At 39.2% G+C, this 19241-nt stretch overlaps 1 protein-coding gene across 5 annotated transcripts in view; it reads right to left on the bottom strand.

Annotated features, from left to right (window-relative positions):
* nckap1 (NCK-associated protein 1) overlaps positions 1-19241 on the bottom strand; it is a 37360-nt gene that overhangs the window by 2264 nt on the left and 15855 nt on the right. For 3 of the 5 annotated variants that reach the window (XM_085477033.1, XM_085477030.1, XM_085477035.1), the window contains 28 exons: positions 17624-17716; positions 17465-17521; positions 16268-16410; positions 16056-16146; positions 15077-15214; positions 14860-14908; positions 14586-14742; positions 14307-14363; positions 13755-13851; positions 12380-12486; positions 12151-12283; positions 11700-11781; positions 11504-11562; positions 11155-11300; positions 10925-11057; positions 9894-10013; positions 8705-8844; positions 8065-8196; positions 7406-7624; positions 6668-6798; positions 6331-6428; positions 5805-5898; positions 5309-5391; positions 4122-4202; positions 3940-4033; positions 3739-3855; positions 1102-1211; positions 132-221 (listed from right to left, as the gene is read on the bottom strand). In XM_085477033.1, the coding sequence (XP_085333159.1) occupies positions 132-221; positions 1102-1211; positions 3739-3855; positions 3940-4033; positions 4122-4202; positions 5309-5391; positions 5805-5898; positions 6331-6428; positions 6668-6798; positions 7406-7624; positions 8065-8196; positions 8705-8844; positions 9894-10013; positions 10925-11057; positions 11155-11300; positions 11504-11562; positions 11700-11781; positions 12151-12283; positions 12380-12486; positions 13755-13851; positions 14307-14363; positions 14586-14742; positions 14860-14908; positions 15077-15214; positions 16056-16146; positions 16268-16410; positions 17465-17521; positions 17624-17716 (3051 nt within the window). The remainder of the gene's footprint in view (positions 1-131; positions 222-1101; positions 1212-3738; positions 3856-3939; positions 4034-4121; positions 4203-5308; positions 5392-5804; positions 5899-6330; positions 6429-6667; positions 6799-7405; positions 7625-8064; positions 8197-8704; positions 8845-9893; positions 10014-10924; positions 11058-11154; positions 11301-11503; positions 11563-11699; positions 11782-12150; positions 12284-12379; positions 12487-13754; positions 13852-14306; positions 14364-14585; positions 14743-14859; positions 14909-15076; positions 15215-16055; positions 16147-16267; positions 16411-17464; positions 17522-17623; positions 17717-19241) is intronic. The other 2 variants (XM_085477034.1, XM_085477032.1) reach the window with 1 other exon arrangement.

A 19241-nucleotide genomic window follows, 5' to 3' on the forward strand; every position in this document is an offset into this window, starting at 1 on the left:
CTGCACTTCAACTTGAATCCATTTTTTTTTCACATCCTGATATAGCTTTGATAGTTGCTTTTTAGGATGTTTTACTTTTAAAAGAGGAACAAGTGTCGACAGATAAAGTCTCCTGTACGTAGTTTTCTTACCATGTCCAGCAGCAGGTAGACAGATTCTCTGTTACGTGTCGTCATCTTGTCCGTTTCCTGACCGATCTTCAGCAGGCTGGATGAGGCCAGCTACACAGAAACATGTTACAGACTGATGTTAAGAGTCTCTCAAGTCAAGCTTCGGTTTTGTTTTCGTATCAGTTTTAACTAAACTTTAGAATTTCTTGACAAAAATTGGGAAATTACACACCATTTCCAAATTTATCAAAGAAAATCTGACTTAACTGCATAATTACTGGAGCTTCAAAGACATGTAAGCACTTCATGACTGCTTGTCTACTCTGTACTTCTTATAACACAGACTGTTGGTAATAATGAGCCACAATACAAAGTCTTCTAGGGATAACAGTTTCCTTCCATAAGCCCTTCAGTTCTCCTTGAAATAGATTCTGTAAGCTGCTGTAACTCGAGGGATGAAACTCATTTGTCTGAAAGATACCTGGTATTTTGATAAGGGTGACGACCAAAAAGCTCACATAGATGTTCAGCTGGACTCAGATCTAAAGACTATGAAGGTCATTGCTTACATCACATAATTTTCATACACATCAAACCATTCAGCGAGTCCATGACCCAAGGTTTGGGACACTGTCATCCTCAAAGAGACCATTCCCTTTAGGATAAAAAGGTTTCATCAAAGGACAGAGCTGATCAGGATAACTTCGAAAGGGGACCCGAATAACGGCTCCAAGCCATATAATAGTCACCGGATACCTCAGTTGTAGGTTTTTCCTTTAATTTGTTACATTGCGTGTTTGATGTTGACATTATGATGAGAGATTGTATATCCCCCTATAAGTTTAAATGAATCTAATTATTCTGCGTATCTTCTACGTCAGAATGCAGACATGATGCCCTAAAGAGCTGCCATCACAGCGCAGTGCTACACTAGAGAAACCCCAGTTATAATGTAAAGTTCTCTAAGAGTAACAGAAATGCAGTGTCTTACAGCCAGGAACTCTTTGAGGCGGTCCTCTATGCTTCCCTTGTGGATGGTGAAGAGAGCAGCAGCGATCTGGTTGATTGCTTTGGCCAGGCAGTGGATGTTGTTACAGTGGCCTGTAGGAGGCAGCAAACACACACGATTAGCTGAAGAAGGAGAGATTATTGACTCGGTTTAATTTCTCACATGTGACTTTCACAGCAGAGGAAATTTCAGGCTTATAAAACATGGATCTGTCAATCCTGGGCTTCATTTCTGTATCGCATGTGACATGGATGACAAGCACATGAATATAAAACGCGCGTGTAATCGTAAGGTTAGAGAACGGTTAGTGTGGCTGGACCGGTGCGACGTGTTAAGACCTGCTCCCGGCAAAACCAATCACTCGTCGGGACACAGTCTGCATACTAACAATGGTGGAGCCCATTACAACTCATTATCCTTTTCAAATGTCCCTTATTAACAATGGCGCCTTTCATTTCAAGGTTGTTAAGTGGCACTGTCTTGATAATTCGCGACCTTGAGTTATAACTCTCTTCGATACCTCATCAAAAGGCCTCATGTATCTGCAGCGATGCCCCTCCGTGGATCTAAATATCAAGTCTGTATAACTGAATGAATCTTTCAGGCAAATAAATAAAAACAAACACGGGTCACATGGGCTAAACAGACATTTAAAACTGATTAATTATTTAAAAAGTACACATAATGAAGATGATAATATGGCTCTAATGAACACACATAAATCAATCTTGGGGCACAAGGTCGACGTCATTTGCATGCAGAAACTGTCTCGCGCGTTGAACGTGGTAAATTTTGTTTCTTACAAAGTGGAATTTCTTTCCCCCAGCAGTGAGTCACAAGACGGGCTTATTATCCCCTTTATTAATGAATATTAGAGCAGGAAATGGAGGGCAAAATGATGGAGAGGAATCAATTCGTATCACAAATATACTTAAGTGCATCATGTATTATAATTTCTGTTCCGTAATCATTTGAGTCACAACAATTACTCCAGAATCTTTCCTCCCATAGAGTCTCAGCCGGCCTCAAACCAAAGTCAAGTCATTAAGCCAAACACTTTTTTAAAAGAACACACCTGGAGTGCAGCAGAATGCATGCATGGCATCTGTAATTTCCAGAAGGTAACTGCTGCTTGTTAGGCTAACAGCAAAAGTGAACATAACAAAGATTTGTAATGTGGGTTAAACAAACAAAGAAACCTAAAGCGGAGATGTCAAACTAATTTTACATCGTGGATCACAAATGCCCCACTCTGATCTTAAGTGGGCTGAACCAGTGAAACTCCCCTTTCTGTTGGTGGAAACGCATTCAACTAAACATTTAATCCCTGACTTATCCTAATATAAGAAAACTGAGTGTTCAGCATTAGAAATGTGGAGATACTGGAAAAACAGAAACTTTTCTCTCACTTAATTATTAATCTATTACATAAGTATTTCATGTAGTGTGAATGGCAGTGGGGAAGATCAATATTTACCAACAGAAAAAGCTGGAAAACTTTTGAAAATACAGATCCAGTGGACCCAACTGGCTTCTGGCCTCCGGGACTCATTATTCCACACCCCTGACCTGAAGGCATCACCGTCATGTTACTGTTTTTAACCCAGTAATCAGATGTACATGTTTTTCCTCTCGACTCTAGTGTCTAGCATGCTTTTCTGTCTCGCCAACCACTACGTCCATGAATCTTCTCAGTGGTCTTTTCTTCTCCTTCCTGTCTGGCAGCTCCATATTCAACTCCACTATTCAAACCATCTCATCCTACCTCTCTAACTTTGTCCTCAAACAGCTCCACTTGTGCCGTCTCTCCGATACACTCATTTCTAGTCATGTCCCTTCTGGTCACTCCCAACCAAACAAATCTGAGCATCTTGAGGGAGGCTGCCAACTCCACCCTGCCCACACTCTTCACCTCTGGCCTGTAGTGTTTTAAAAATCAGTCTACTAGGTGGCACTTCCTTTGTGGTTCTCAAACAACAACAAGAAAAAGGAAAACATTTTTAAACAATACCAGCCTTTTACACGTTTTCTTTCCACTGCCTACATCCTCCATATAAATGAAGCAAGCAGCGAGCTATCATTACCGCTCAGCTTGAGGGGGGGGATGCCATTAATTTTACATCCTGTCTCGCTATCACTGGCGCACGACAGACTTCTTTCTGCACACAGATACGACTGGCAGATATAGTTTGCAAGGCAGAAAGTAGTCCCTGCATGAAAATGCTCGCTGCAAGGTTGGTGTGTTTATTCCGAGTAACTGGGTCACAATTTGTGGAAAGAGACATTAATGCTGAGTTTTTCCAAATGAACTTTTTGGCACCTTAAATACCAAAATGGGAGAAGCGTTTCTTTCTATTAGAATCAAGAGAAAGCAGACATCTCTGCTAATAATATCTACAGAGCTGGCTGACTCACACCAAAACAGTCTAGATGGAGACACAGCACTGCAGGCCACAGGAAAAATATAGAAATGTGATTTTAGGATGAACCGCCACTTTGAGTCTTTGAAGTTTCGTGCCTTCTCTTTATTGCACTTCATACTGCAAACATAAAATCTGTGTGAGAGAGAGTCACTTTAACTAGATCTTCTTAACAAATCTACAGAGCATGGTGTCCTACCTTCGATGGCTGGGCTGTACTGCGACATCACGTTGCTGGCAAGTGTTGGCAACGAAACTGCCACAAAGACCATCAGCAGACAGGCGATCTTATACTCCTCCTCTGGGCTGATGTTCTCTGCAGACAAACATCGTGATGGTCATACAGATGAATTGCGTGGCTCCTGGATGGTGGTTGTGTGTGACCGTGTTTGCGACTCACCACTCTTTTGAGAGGACAGAGCCACCACCAGAGCTGGGTCGATCTCACAGGGTAAACCTGCTGCTGAGGACAGCTCGTAAACGTTCATGGCCACCTGGAAACAGACAAAACATCCACATGAACGCAAAGAGCGGGACATCCGGAAGCGCATCTACCTCGACAAGCCCGTCAGTGTGTTTTACCTTCATGTCCGTCTCTCGGGGAATGTGGTCCTTGAAATCCTCCACTGAGCTGACCAGGAAAGGAATGTGACAGGACAAAACCTGGAAAAAGCAAAACCGACACAGACCACTAAGACGGAGAAAGATGGAAGAGGAAATACTCTAAAATATTTATAAGTGTGCTTTTCAGCAGCCACTATCAGGAAATCTCAGACTGAATGAGCAAGGGCCAATAAACGTGTACCTCAACACTTACACTGAATGTCTTAATTTAATGTGTGATTTCAGAGTGCTGCCTGATATTTTTATCCTTTCACTTTTAATAAGCAGCGTTTCCGGAAAGCAGCTAAATGTCAGTCTTAGAAGGCTTAGGTCAGTTAATCCAGTTCCGGAACTTGGTCCAACTCCAACTTCTAAATTGCTAAATCCAGAGGACCAAAGAACATGAAAGCTTGTAAGTATAAACCATGATATTTATCATTAAAAAGACAAGAGGGGAGTAGCTGGAATCAGAGCCAGGTTTAATTCATATTTGATGTAACTCAGCTTATAACTCAGCTTTAACCTGACAGGGACATAATGCAAGCTATTGTGATTGTCGATGAGACAGTCTAGTAAGACTGATTTTGGCCATTTACAGTATAAAAGATGACGAGGTTCAATATTAAAATGCCTACAACATCTACTGTACCTTTCTAAATGAAAACATTTTTAAATGACTGTATTTTAATGCCATGAATATGCCCCAAAGCTGAACAAAGAAATGCACATTATTATAGTTTTGTATTTTCTAGTTTTAGTTTTGACTTTTTGTTTTAAATGAAGTTTAGCTTCAGTTAGTTTCCAGAGTGGATTTTCTTATTTCAGTTTAGTTCTTGTTAGTTTCCGTGTTCATCTTAGTCTTTTTAATTATTACTGCATGCTATTACTCTGAATGTCACAGAGAAAATTAGTACAGGTTTTACAATAAAAACTAATTTTTCAAACGCAGCTGACCCACGGTGTGTCACAGTATCGTAAATAGTCAAACTTTCCTTTACATTTTCATTTTATTCTATTCAAGTTCACAAAATTGTTTGAGTTAATTAATTTTTTTCAGTATTTTTTTCCACATCCAGCTTTAGTTTTAGTTAATTATAATAACCTTGATTGACACAAGTTGCCAGTATTTATCTCCTCAAAGTGGTATATGATTATGTGTGCCTTACGTCTCTCAGAGCCTCCTGAGCGAGCGAGCGGAAGGACAAAATGACCCCAATGATGGTCATTCTCTTCAAAACACTGTCCACAGCTACAAAGACAGAAAACACAGCGAGTGAGTGGATTACAGCAGCTGTCACAGTGATCAGTGTTAATTCAGGAGTTCACCAGTCACAAAAAGAAACTTGCAAGGAGGTGTATCAATTTGTACTTCAAGTGTACTAACTTGAAGTCATTTCTAACCAACCACTTTCAATACGATGGCAAGTTTAACACAGATGTAATCGAATCTCAAACAAGAGACTGACACTGAGACACTGACATGAAACAAGCCAAGGCTGCTGATTGTAAACAGCTAAATATCACACACACAAAAAGTGGCATAAGTACTCCCATCGTGTTTGGATAATCACTTATTGTTTGGCACCATGATGAAACTGCAGCTGCAAAGATCTGTGCCAAGTAAGTGTAAGCACAAGTATTAGCGTTAGTGTTAGTAATTACAGGTGAGTTTCTTGAAGAGCGCAGCCATGTGGTCTGGTTTGTCAAAGCTCGTCCTCATCTGGGTCAACACCTCCATGTTTTCTACCACCAGTTTCTACAGAGAAACGCAAATAAACAAAACATAAATATATGTAAGAACATTTTGTCAAAATTTTTAAAAAAGAAAAAAAAAAGCCTGGTTATGAATGAAACCATGGAAGGCGTCAGACTACACTAAACACTCAACATCAACCAATTTGTTTCCCTATTTTTGGCTCTCTCTGATGTAAGGAAGAAGGGATATCCCCAATTAGGCCAGGCACACTGCTCGGACTTCTCACAAAAGATTACAAATATATGAATCAGTTTTCTGAATATTATATTTTAAAAAAAAGAAAGAATCAGAGACGCATCAGGTAAGGAAAAAGAAATCACTCATCTGAATAAAACTCACTGACTAATAATATCACCTGTACAACTTGGTATAACAGTTTATATTATTATTCAATATGTGAGTATATCTTTATGATTGTGGACATGTTTATACCTTCAGCTCAGCAACCTGAGATGAGATGTGCCACATCAGGCTCTCACTTAGAAACTTCATACCATACGGGCCCAAGAGCTCTGACAGGGAACGCATCTCTGTGGAAAAAGCAAAAAAATAAACACTTTCAATAAACTTTCAGCAGAAAAAAAAAAAGACGAGGAACAGAAAAAAAACAAGATGGCTAAACTCTAAACTTATATTAATACACAAAACCCCACATTAAAGTTTCTCTTCTATAGCTGATTTATTGTTTGTCGTCATAAATACCAAGTTACTAACATTTTCATGCACAAAGTGTGTTTGTATGAGTAAACAATCTTTTGAGTGATTGTACCCGAGATATCAGAGTATTCTTCAGCATTGAAAGTTAGTTCGTTCTCAGTGGGCAGGTTGACGAAAGCCTTCATGGCGGGGAAGTAGGCGATGTGTCCGTTACTGACCTGGCGGAGCAACGTTTCCAAGTACCTACAAACACACACAGGATGCTGTCTCAGTATAGGTTACATGCTTGGTCCTCAAAAGAAAAACAAGCTGGGCTCCATTAAGGTCTGTCGGGTATAATAAATAAGTAAAACTGTAGCCACTGAGCTTGCAAACTATTAAATTTTTTATTTGGTTTTCTGCTTGTTTTGGGTTCAGGATTTACCCCTCACTGGTGTGGATGTGCTTATTTGGTCCTCTAGTTAAATAGTGCATCTTCCTAAATGTTATAATAAATTAAATGTTAAACTAACTAAACTAACTTTTCAGAAGAAAGTTAAGGTAGGGTGCACTCAAAACTGTTCGTTTCAGACAGAAGGTAAACAGAGAGGCTGAATTAAGGCCCCGAAAAAAGCTACTGTAGTAGAGCCCAAGAATAAAGACATGGAGCTGGATGTGAGGAGAATAGAAATTGCTCTGATTAAAAAAAACAATCATCTAAAACTACTGAGAAAAGTCTAGTGAGTTATTTGCGTTGTTTGTTGTTTATTTCCTCCTCAAATTACACTTCTGCTTCCTTTGCTGTGTCATTTTTTGGTATTTTATTAACAATGTTTTTGGAGAATTGCAGAAGTGCTAAAAATCAACACACCAGTTTGTGTATAAACTGGTGATGGTGGGCTCTCCGTGGCTGTCCAGGTGCTGCGTCTGCTGCAGGAGGACGTTGTTGAAAACTCGTGTGATGTCGATGGTGACGTAGTTCTCTATGGACTGCAGCACGGTCATGTATGCTCGGACGCTCGTCAGCAGCTCGCTGGGCTTGGCTATCTCCTGAGTAGCCTGGTTGTACATGGTCATCCCCACTATGGACCTGGACACGATCAGAGGTCAATAAGACATGCCTAAGTTAAAGTACATTTAGTAAGAGCACTTTTAAACCTCAAAGTTGCACAACTTACTTTAATTACCTTAATTTTAACGATCATAAAGCTGCAATCCCTTAACTTTTCATTCTGAAACACCAAAGCGGTTTACACCTAAACTGCTCAATTAATCTGCTTTTAAATAACTGCTTAAAGCACAACCTCTGGACTGTGCACTGCTTAATAATTACTGTCATGTCATGATGAGGTAGTAATTTGTACTTTTTCCTATTCACTGAAAGCTGTACATGTAGTATTTAATTAACACAGAGGTGGTGAAGAGCAGCGTTAGCTGGGCTGCGAGGTCGACAGATGCAACTCTAAATTGGACAAATGTATCTGTAATTATACACCTTCACTATGAAAGCATGCGTGCGTGCTTATTTACTTGGTAAATCGGATCTCCAGGTGCGAGGTGAGGTACTCCCTCGGTGTGAAAGTGTGCTCCCACACAATCAGGTTGGGAACGTAGTTGATGGAGAAGCAGAGTTCAGATAAGGCGGTGTGGAGTTTATCCAGACTGGGGGGCGGGAGGAGACACATAAACAACAGATATGATTAAAACCTGATCTGTGCAGAGAAAACAAGCAACAATACCAATAAAACCAATAAAAGAGAGCAAAACTATGAGACTTAAAATGAAGGAAGTATAGATATATGTAGGTGAAAATATAAAAACTTAATTGGAAAGCGCTGACACGTCTGGGAAACGGTGATAACAACACGGTGGAGGGTTCAAAACAATACCAGCCAGATTTGATGTGTTAAAAAAATAATATTTCAACTATTTATAGGAGAAAGAAACAGCTAAATATTACCATTTTCATTTTTACTGCATGAGCAAAGATGAATACTTATTAATCTATAAACAATTACAGATCACTATAATTAAAACACACTCAACAGTAATGAGTTTTTAAAAGAAGCATAAAGAATAAGCTGAGCCTGAGAACAGACAGAGGCAGACTGTGGCTCTGCAGATCCTTCAAAAACATTCAGATCTTCACGTTCCCTCTTTTTGTACTAACTTGGTGACCAGCAGTCTGTTCTTCCTCATGCTCTCCACGCCTGGTTTCTCCCTCTCCGGCTCGCCTTTCTTCCCCGTCGCCTTCTTGCTCTTCTTGTTCACAGCTTGGCTGATGGTTTTTGCGCAGTGCTTGGGAAGCAGCTAAGGTAAAAATAAAAAGGTACAACATTTCACTACAATTATTAAGCCACTGATATTTTGTTTTAAAGTGCTCTTCAGATTTACATGAGACCTTTTTACTTGTTTAAAGAATCATTATTGTTTTATATTATGATTTTTACAATTTATTAAAAATTTTACTTATTAAGCTCCTTTTTTCCTCATTTAACTGAAATCTTTTCTGTTGATTATTTTTTTAACTTATTGATTGATTTTGTTTTGCCTTGCTCTCATTTTTTTTTAGCTATTGTATTTTATTTAAGTAAGGTTGTGGATTTTTTGAACGTTTGGGATAAATGAGGTATATTTCATCTCATGTTGAAGACAAAAGAAAAGCAGTAGTAATCTTTCTTAGGCAGTTAAACCAGGAGACTGACAGACATATTTAAGGAGCTTTTAACAACAACAAGCTTCAACAAATGACTAAATATTTATATGGACAAACATCATTTTATGCTCTGGGTATTGATGGCAAAGTGTTGGTCGATCTGAGAATCTATTTCAGTACTGGGTCAAACTTGCATAATAGCAAAATTATCAATACTATGTATTATTGTTTCTACATTAATAAGCCAGCAATTAATTTCTTAATGCCCAAAAAAGGGATAATTTACAACTGAATCGACATGTAGCAATTACATGTGGCAAAATATTTTACAAAGCCTGATTCTACCTTGAAATAAAGTATTTTTTTCATACTGGAAGAAGGAAATAAACTCCCGGATGTATTTCTCCTCTTGTGTGGAAGTCTGCACAACTGTAGCCCTGCTGTTTTGTTCCTAGTGGAAACCCTGACAGTAGTTTAAGTATAGATTAAACCAGATGAACTGGTCAGTTTATCTTTGGATTGATTTTATTCTCAGTAAAGTCTGTCAGCGTCTAACCAGCGTTCAAACAGAGGGTGTTGGAGGGGTTGGCTGACGCAGATTGTTAACCTGTATCACTGTCAGTCTGATCAGTAATTTGTAGCATTTGTATTCAAGCTAGAAATGTCAAACTGTCCCTGTAAACAGTTGGCTTTGTGTTCCTACCTGGTCACTAAGTGTACACTGCTCGGTGCAGATGTCAGTGATCAGGTTTCTGGCCTGTTTGGCCATTTCGTCCAAAAACATGTTGCACAACGACAGGCTTCGATCCCCTATGTGGTGACGCTGAGGAGGAGAGTAGGAAGAGACAAAAAGACTCAAAGTGAAATCATTATCAAAACAGCATAATCATCACACATATCACGCCTGATGCCCAGGCTCAGAGGGGAAAGCGGCTGTCAGTCAATGATAAAAATTGTATTGAATTTTGTAGAATCTGTTTCAAAAAGACCAAAACAGTTACTGCGGGGTGCCTGTTTAGATGCATTTTAGATGGGTATAAAAAAAGAAAGCCCAACTGTCTGCTGGTTCCAATAACAAGTGTGTTTATCAGTGTCCTTCAGTTTATGCCTATACTGAGTCAATTTTTGCTTTTCACTTCCAACCAGCATTGATTAAAGCCACACTTGACTGGCTGAACATCCCTGAACTGTAATGTGAGTTTTTTCACATGGAAAGTTTCTTCTTCTTCTTCCATGTTTTTCCTTTTTCCCCTTTAATTTTTAAACATTTAAATCATCGGAGTGTGAAATTGGATTAAAACTGGGAAGTCAAAGACTCCACATTTTTATATTTGGAAAATTCACTAAAAGTTGACCAAATGGGCACATTTTTGTAACATTTGCTGCTGACATTTTGACCAACTGATACCATCAAACATACACAGAATTGGCCATTAGGAGATCCTATTTGAAGTGCAGCAACACGTGCTGATAACGTCCTCGATTACGTTTAAAAAGAAGAAAATGTGTCTCGGTTGATTTACTGACCTCTACGCATTTCCCTTCATTATATCCACCCCCCTTTCATTACATCTCCCCATCTATCCTCCTTCCTCTGTACCTTCCGTTCAACCCACAGATATCTATTCTTGGGAAACTTTCAAATGTCCTCATCTCCCCATCTACAGGCGCCATTATGTAAAATTAAAAAGAATATCACACAAACTGGGTTTTTGTATGCATGTGTGTATTTACCTCCTCGGGACAGAGCTCATGTGTACAGGACATGAAGTGTGTACAAAGCAGAGGGAAACAGACTGAGTGGCGGCTCTGGGAGGGAAGCTCCAAGCACTGCTGAAACATCTTCTCAAATGCACGGCTGTAGAAGCTACACACAAGAACAGAGAAAAAAGGAAAATATACATATTTAAACTTATGTCTGAATTATGCACAGGACTTACCAGAGTTTCACATGAGTGTCTCACCAGAAAATAGACAGGTCTGATGTCTCCACAAGCATCTCCACCAGAGAGTCCACCATCTTTGTGTGGAAGATGATGGTGTTCATCATTTTACCGAGCTCTTTGTGATCGGCTAAACCGAGACTGGCTTTTGAGACACTTGTGTAGGCCTAGAGAGAGGAATAACAGCACAAGCAGGGCATAAAAGACAAATCCAAGTTCTTTATTGTTACATATTGCACTACCCCGACTTACTGAACAGGATCGTTAATATCACATTAAATATTTTATTATGTTTTAGTTTTCAAGGATAACATAGTTTCCTTGAAAGACTTATTTCAAAAGAATTTAAGCATGAAAGTTGTGTATATACCTGCAGTCTGAACCAATCCAGTCTCATGCCTCTGAAGTCAAACACTTCTCCATCCTCCACTGAAACACACAAATCACACTCAGTATTTTAGTAACTTTAATTATTAATAACTGTACTACGATCAATACTGCCAGTGCAAATGCAAAAATAACGACTCGTCCTGGTATTTCTCTGATCTTCCATTTAACAGTCTTACCTTGTTTAACACTGAGAGAAGTCATGGTGTTGACAAATGAAGACATGATTATAGATTCATCCTCTGGACACACAGACAGGTTCTGTAAAATAAAACGGAAATGAGGCTGATTAGACAGGACTGTATTCACTGTAGATTCATCTTTTAAATATGACAAAAATGTTAATAAATAATACAGTACATTAAAAGTTTGAAGAGCATTATAGAAACAAAAAAGTTGAATTTTTATATTAATATTAAAAACAAAACATGCTTTTAAAATTGCGTTACAGTAAATGTAAGACCTGTAATCTGACACCTGACATAAGCAGCCTCACAGCCGTGCTGGATGGTGACACCAGCTCAATAACACCATGTTTTAGGAGGAAAGCAATATCAGATTAAATGTGACTGAATGCAGTAAGAGTGCTTAGTCTCAGGAGTTTGTATTTTTTTTTTTAAATGTTCCCACCTGAACCAGTTCATTCAGCACCACAGCATCAAACCCAGACAGGTACTGGACGTAGTATCGCTGCATCACAGGCCCATACTTCCTGACATGAGCTCTGAGCTCCTCCATGTAGAAGATCAGCTCAGCTATGTGTCTGCAAAACACACATACACACATCAGCAGGTGTGAAGACGCAAGTGTGTTTATACAGGCATGACGCGTGTACACAAACACACTTGTCCACGCTTACTTGTCTATGAAATCATCTGTGCTTTTCTTCTGGATGTTGTCTGCGTGTCGAAGCAGCCAGATGATCTCATCACGGGCGAATGACAGCGCCATGAACACAAACAGCGCCTAGCAGACCAGAAATTTGGAGGGAAGTGGTGAGAGAGAAGCTCGCAGCATCTGCGTTCTCAGAATCTCTAAATGCAATCTGAGACTTTATGAATGGCTTTGCAGCTATTGGTGCCGTATATCAAGTTCCACTAGAAGAATTGGGCTGGTAAAGACTCTAAATGATGCATAATTTAAAAGACATGTTATTGTGGTAGTTTACTGCATATTTTATATAATCTGTTGCACTCTTTTACCTATTCCGTTTATCCTGACTGAATTTCAGCTATAATGAAAACAAAAGGTTATTTCAATCCATGTTAGTTTTATATTTACTGGGACCTGTTCTGGGATCTGTGTGCTCTCCCACGCACATACATGAAAAGCTGAAGAAAGGTAAAGCAACAGGAAAACCACCCTGTACAGAACTATAAACATCAATGGCAGCAGGAATGATACCACTAAAGTCTAAGAGCATGGAAAGGATGATGGCAAAGCAACTTGTAGAATTGCATTGATCTCTGTAAACGCCAACCTGCTCTGTAGAGAACATTAAAATGGCTGAATGAGGGTGGCTTTGTAGCTTGCCTGAGCTCCCTCTCAGGCTCTGTACACAAGATCTGGTTAAATTAATTAATTAAAATAAATGAATTTGAAATTAGTTTAGGTCTATCTAATGGGTTTTGGTCAATTTAAACAATAGCAAACATCCCGAGCAACAAAAAGCAACTAAACAGGTGATACTGTAGTATTTAAGGCAGCTTTTTATAATTCATCAGGTTGCAGCCGCTTTCATTTGACATGTTGTTTTCAAGTTATGTGAGCCACTGTGAAATGAACCATTGTTTTGCAAAGACCACTTTTTGAAGTTTTGAGCTGAATGTGTTCGGCAGCTTAGTGTTTTTGAAGCCTCACTGGAAACTGGGCAGATCTGATTGTGAAACTGAAGTTCAACACAAATCATAAGGCAGGCCTGGCCTTAATCATGTGCTGCCTTATAATCAGTCATGACAGTAATATGGACCATGATTTAAAATATAAAGATCATGTTGTATTCCACACAACTTGAAAATAGAGATTGAGACGATAAACACCAGCGATAAGGTCATAGATCAAATGAATTAGAGGATATTTCCCCCTGGACTTGCATAAAACCCAACTTGTTTTTGTAACAAAAACAAAGTTATGTCCTGCTGAAAGAAAGAAGGTTTAAACCTGAAACAGGAAGAAACAGAAAGTCTATGATTACAACTGAACAGAGTGTTATTTGCAGTGTTTTTTTATATTACCTTTGGACCAAGCAGTCCAGGTTGGTCAGCTAAAACAGTGGCCAGCTCTTTCAGAGCTGATCTGAGGAACTTGCGCCTCTCTCTGTGCATGGAGCCTCTGTAGGCAGCCAGAGAGACCGAGGAAGTCAGAGCAGTGCATCAAAACATACAAGGCAATGTGATTAAATGGTATTCTGACACTTTTAGGACAATCCCGCAGGAGGACAAAAAGTAAGTAGATGACAGTGACAGCAGAAGAATAAAGATGAAAGGGGAAGACGGAATAAGTAATGAGGATAAAAGCAGAGATGAGGCATGGGGGGAAGACGACGAATAGAGGATAAAACGGGAGGAAAACATGAAAAAGGATACAGAGAAAAGGGTGATGTTTCACAGTGAAGCTTCCCGAGAGAGGGTAGACGCATATGCTAAAATGACAGTTAAAATCTTTAAATAAAAGACCAGGAATATAAATTAATAATATAGAAAATGGGGGCATTAGAAAAAAATAAAAATAAAATGTGAGTGTATTTTATGTTTGCATGAGATAGTATGAAACAAGGTTATACATACGCATGAGACAGGGCCTGTTCTTTGCACTCCCTGATGTCATTGATGCGTTTGTTGTACCTGCAAAACACACAAGAGGAAAGGATGCTTTAAAAAGAGCAAAATGGGAAAACTGGGACAGAAAATGACAATCAAATCTTCAAATTCCTCAATAAAAATTCAAACCACAAAGATATTCAACAATCATATCAAAGTAAAAAAAAGGAGACATGATCACAGTTTGTGTGATTGTGCACCAGTTAAAGAGCGCCTGCCTGTGTCCACATAGACACATTCTCATACCCTCTGATGTTCACAAAAAGGTCCTCAGCAGCCTTGTGGATGTGGAAAACTTCATCCCTGAACAGACAGAGACAGGTGGAGCTCTGCAGAGCCAACTTCCACAAAGACAGCGCTGCTGCGTCGCTATTCAGCGCCACATGACACAGGATGAAACCAACTGCAGAGAGAACGGAGAGAAATACAGAGCTAACTGCAGACTGAAGCCTTTTGATCATCTGGCACCCAATTCACATGATCAGAGCACTAGATTCGACTCTGCTTCTACACTACTTACAAACAATCCACTTTTCCATTGTGTCCAGTGACAGGTATTCACAGGGCATCTAAAGACAAAGACACAGTTGAATTCAGTTTTTCCAGTTGTATCACTTGGCACAAAGAAGCTCTGACATCAAAAGCCTGCACAGAACAGGTTAATAGATTATTGAGAAGCTTTAAATGATCATTCAGATCATACAGATTATTTTAAGACAGTCAATCGGGATACTAACAGTGTCAGACTGAGCAGGATTGAGCATTGTGGAGGGAGCAGAGATGAGAGAAAGCAGCTGGGCGTTCCTCCACTGGTCAGCTGACAGATTCCTCCTGGGATAGACCATCTGAAGGCTGACCAACGCATCTGACAGGGACTGCAGGAGGAGAGACAGGACTAAATTCTTCCGGTATAAAACTGACTTTTGAAACTAAATAAGCAGCAATTTCAGAGCCACTGTACGCAAACTTGGAAAAAACAAACAAACCCCAAAACCCTTTATAGTGTTGTTAAAGTCATGAAAGTTGTTAAACCATCCTCTTTGTTTTCAATTAAGTTTATTTGAAGAATCAAGCCTGATTTAGACTTCTGCAGGAAATAAATGTCCTCATTTTTTATCGTAACCGGAAACTCTCCCCAACCCTATGCTGTAACCTTCTACACCATTCGAGTCGCTGCGAGCTGTGTCGACCCAACATGAGGCGCATGTCAGGTTACGGAAAATGTTACAGAGTAGGGCAAAAACCGAGTTTCCAGTTATGACGGAAGTCACAACGTAGATTTCCCACGCAAGCATAAGTCATGCATGATTTGAAAAGTAGAAGTCTGTGTGTTTGTGGACAATATGCCACATAAGCTCAGTGAGGCATTTGAAATGCTATGACAACTGAACCTCATTCAAAAACAACACTAACCAATAAAAGCAGAAGTATCTGTAAACACTGTAGATCATGGTGCATATACCAGGGCTATTGATCAAGGAAAATCAAACCAGTGATTATTTTGATCAGTACTGACATCACATTTTTATTCAGTACAGCTACAGGTGTATACACAAGTGATCTACATGGATGAACAGAACAGACGGGTTCCTTTACAGAAACCTTTTTCCTAGTTTTAGTATAGATGTTGCAAACCAAAAGCTCTCTGCATCAACTATCTTGCATTTGTACAATGTTAAAAACCTACATTTCACAATGCACAAACAATTCTCCCACCTTTCCATGTGGAACAAACTCCTCCATCATCTTCTTCAAAGGGTTCTCATAATCCACAATCATTTGGCCCAACCTGGGGTACTCCCGGTCACTGCAGCAACACACAGAGGTAGTGACATAGTGTCTAAGTAACTGTTTCTACTAACAGTTTATGCTGCTATGATGTCTGTAATAGTGTGCAAACTTCTCACATCAATCTAACTCTCAGTTACCTGGCTCCATGCGTCATCTCATGGGCATAGTTGTAAAGCCCTATGATGGCTTTCCTCTCCTCTATGCGAGAAAGTATTATCATCAGAGTAGTGTATGTTACCACCAGATCCAGGTAGTTCTTAGTCAGGTCAAAATTCACCGTCTGATGGGGGAACACAGGTGTGTCATTACATGAAGCAAACAACAAGAAAGGCAGCGATTACACAGAAACAAGAGACTATATACCTCCATCAAGGCTGAACACTTCCTCTAAAGGAGGGGCAGGCAATTAATGTTCCCAAGAGGCCATATGAGATACTGGGACTGTTGTGGAGAACACCACCAATAAGTTTTTAAAGAGATAAAATTGAGCAGAATTGAGTTCAGCTTACTGGAGTAGCCCCACAACAGCCCCAACAGGCCCTGGGGAATTTTAATTACCCACTCCTGCTCTGAAATATGTATAAATTGAGTTTATACATGCGGAGGTGATCTGGATCCAGTTTAGTCTGTAATATTTTCAAGGACATCAAGATGATACCTTCCAAATTCTATCACTTTGGCGTATCTTTTAAAGTATGACACAAAATGTGCAATTATGCTCTAATTCACAAAGGTAAAGAATCCTTTTCAAAGATCCTAAACTTCAGTGCAGGTTAACTCCCAGGATTTGTCCCAGACTAAACCCACCCTGTGGTAACATTTTCATGCAAACAGAAAAACTGAACCAACCATTTAACTTCCTTGCTGGAGGTAAAACATATTCATAAATACTTCTGTGGCTCTGGAATGCTCAGGGAATGAGGAAGAATGAAAAAAAAATAGAGGAAAGAAAGGGGAGGAGAGAATCTCTTTAGGATTCTTCGGTTCTGAAACATGATGAGGTAAGCACAGGAGAAAGATCTCACTTAATGGTTCTAATAAAAGAAAGGATTAAGTCTAGAAGTCGTCAGGGGGGAAAAAAAAATCTTCAATAACTTTACAGCTTATTGTAGTTCAAGACTTCTGAGTGGGATCTAGACTCTTGCTCCTCCTTTGGGCCTCGTTTTCAGTCTCTAGGAAAAGGGAGTCTTTGACCCACAACAGAACTTTGCAGGTTCTGGTGGGTAATTCTTCCTTTTTAGGCTTCTTTCTATGTTTTCTGAAGCGTTAAAACATTGTCCTGTTACATGTGATACACATTCTTTAAAAAAGATAAATAAAATATATTTGCTTACAATGTCAAAGAAGACCTGGCAGGCATCGATGGTGTTCAGCAGCTCACACACATGATCCTATTAATAGAGCGAAGAGAAATGTTTTCATTAGAACCACCAAAGTAAAAGAAACACGTCCTCGTGTGCTTCACCTGAGTGCCACTGTGTGTTTTTCCCCACCTTGAATTCCATGACATCGACGAAGGTAAAATAATAGAGAGCCAGGTTCTTCAGAATCTCTGACTTCTCCTTCTGCAGCTGGGCCAGCTGTTGCTATAAAACCACATGGCAAAGAACACAAAGTTGTGAATTTTAGAAGTGCTGCGTGAACCTGAGGCTTAGGTTTTCCAGTAACTAAGTACTGCTTTCACTGTGTTCCCTTCAGAGTAGTCACAGAGAAACGCCATACAGCAACTCAGGACCGTTTACTCTTTTACAGCTGGTATGATTAAAAGATGGGACTGACTTTGGACATTTCTTAAATGAATCATCAAAATCATCTTTTAAATAAAAAAGAAACTCTGGTTAAGTTCTATTTAACTCTGGAAATATGTTTCTTTGACAATTTGATTTTTATTAACTCTGAAGAGAAATATCTGCATATTCCTATCCCACCCAGCTAAAAAGATGTAATTATCAAGTTTCCCTTCAGGGATCCGTAGAGATCATCAGGTCTTGAGTTTCTTCATTTTGAAGTTAATTAATTGAAACTTAATCAACAGCAAAGCGGCAGAAACCACACACAGCTGCTAAATAATTCAGTTATTGGAGCTAAACTATTCTTAAGACAATTTTAAAAAATGACTTTCTATTCCATGTAGATACATGAAAGTTATTTTACTTTGGTGAAGAACTTATTTCATTTAATGATTTTCTGGAACACTTTGCATACAGGAGAACTTATCAACTTTTCAATTTTCTTCTTTTGCACCTTGTTGTATGTTAAATAAAGTTTTGAATAACTCGTTTTCCGTGTGGCGGTTTTCCAGAAGCTGTAATGAAATGTTTCACCAAAGTAAAATCTGCCTATATAAGCAAAGCAGAAACCATTAACCCAACAGCACCTCAAAAAATAAAACACTGTCAATACGAGTCTTTAGCTGTGGATACAAAGTGTTTTCAAATCCCAGTTTACCTTTAAAAGATTACTGCATCAATCTTTTAAAGTCTAAAAATCAACATGAAGTATCTGACTTCAGCACCTGAGAAGCAGTGTATTAACATGCTAGAAATGACTGAAGCATACTGTATGTAAATTGAACCCAGCTCCAGAGCAATCTGAGGTCAGAACCGCACCCTAAACCAGAACTGGCCTAATAGGCAAAGGTGGAAAAAGGTCAAAACATGACAAGTCTAGGAAGCGTGAAACACTGCTGCTGCAACAAGGAGTTCAAACATCTGGTATTTGGCTCAAGTCAACTAAAAGTGGAACAATCACTGTTTATTTTTTAATTCCTAAAAAAACAAAACAAATAACAAAACAGTTTTTCTTGCACAATTTCGATTACCTGCTGAGTGACACTCCTTATTGCATGCAGTCAGCAAGTCATTCAAACACCAGCTGATCAGTCATCAAGCAAAGCTAACCAACTAGCCAGGTGGGTAACTAGCCACGCAGTCATTCACAGGATGAAGAAGAGAAAATAAAAATGCTGCCAGAGAAAGCTGAGCAAAGCAAAACACACTCCAAAAGAGCTTTAAAAAAACCAAAAAGAAACAAAACCAAAATAAATAAATAAATCCCCCCCCCTGCAAAAACAAACACAGGTACAAATAAAAATACATAATATTACAAAAC

Source organism: Copadichromis virginalis, linkage group LG13 (genome assembly GCF_057382275.1).
Source record: "Copadichromis virginalis isolate Kocher_CV1m ecotype Utaka linkage group LG13, C_Virginalis_male_GT1.1, whole genome shotgun sequence".
NCBI classification, from domain to species: domain Eukaryota; kingdom Metazoa; phylum Chordata; class Actinopteri; order Cichliformes; family Cichlidae; genus Copadichromis; species Copadichromis virginalis.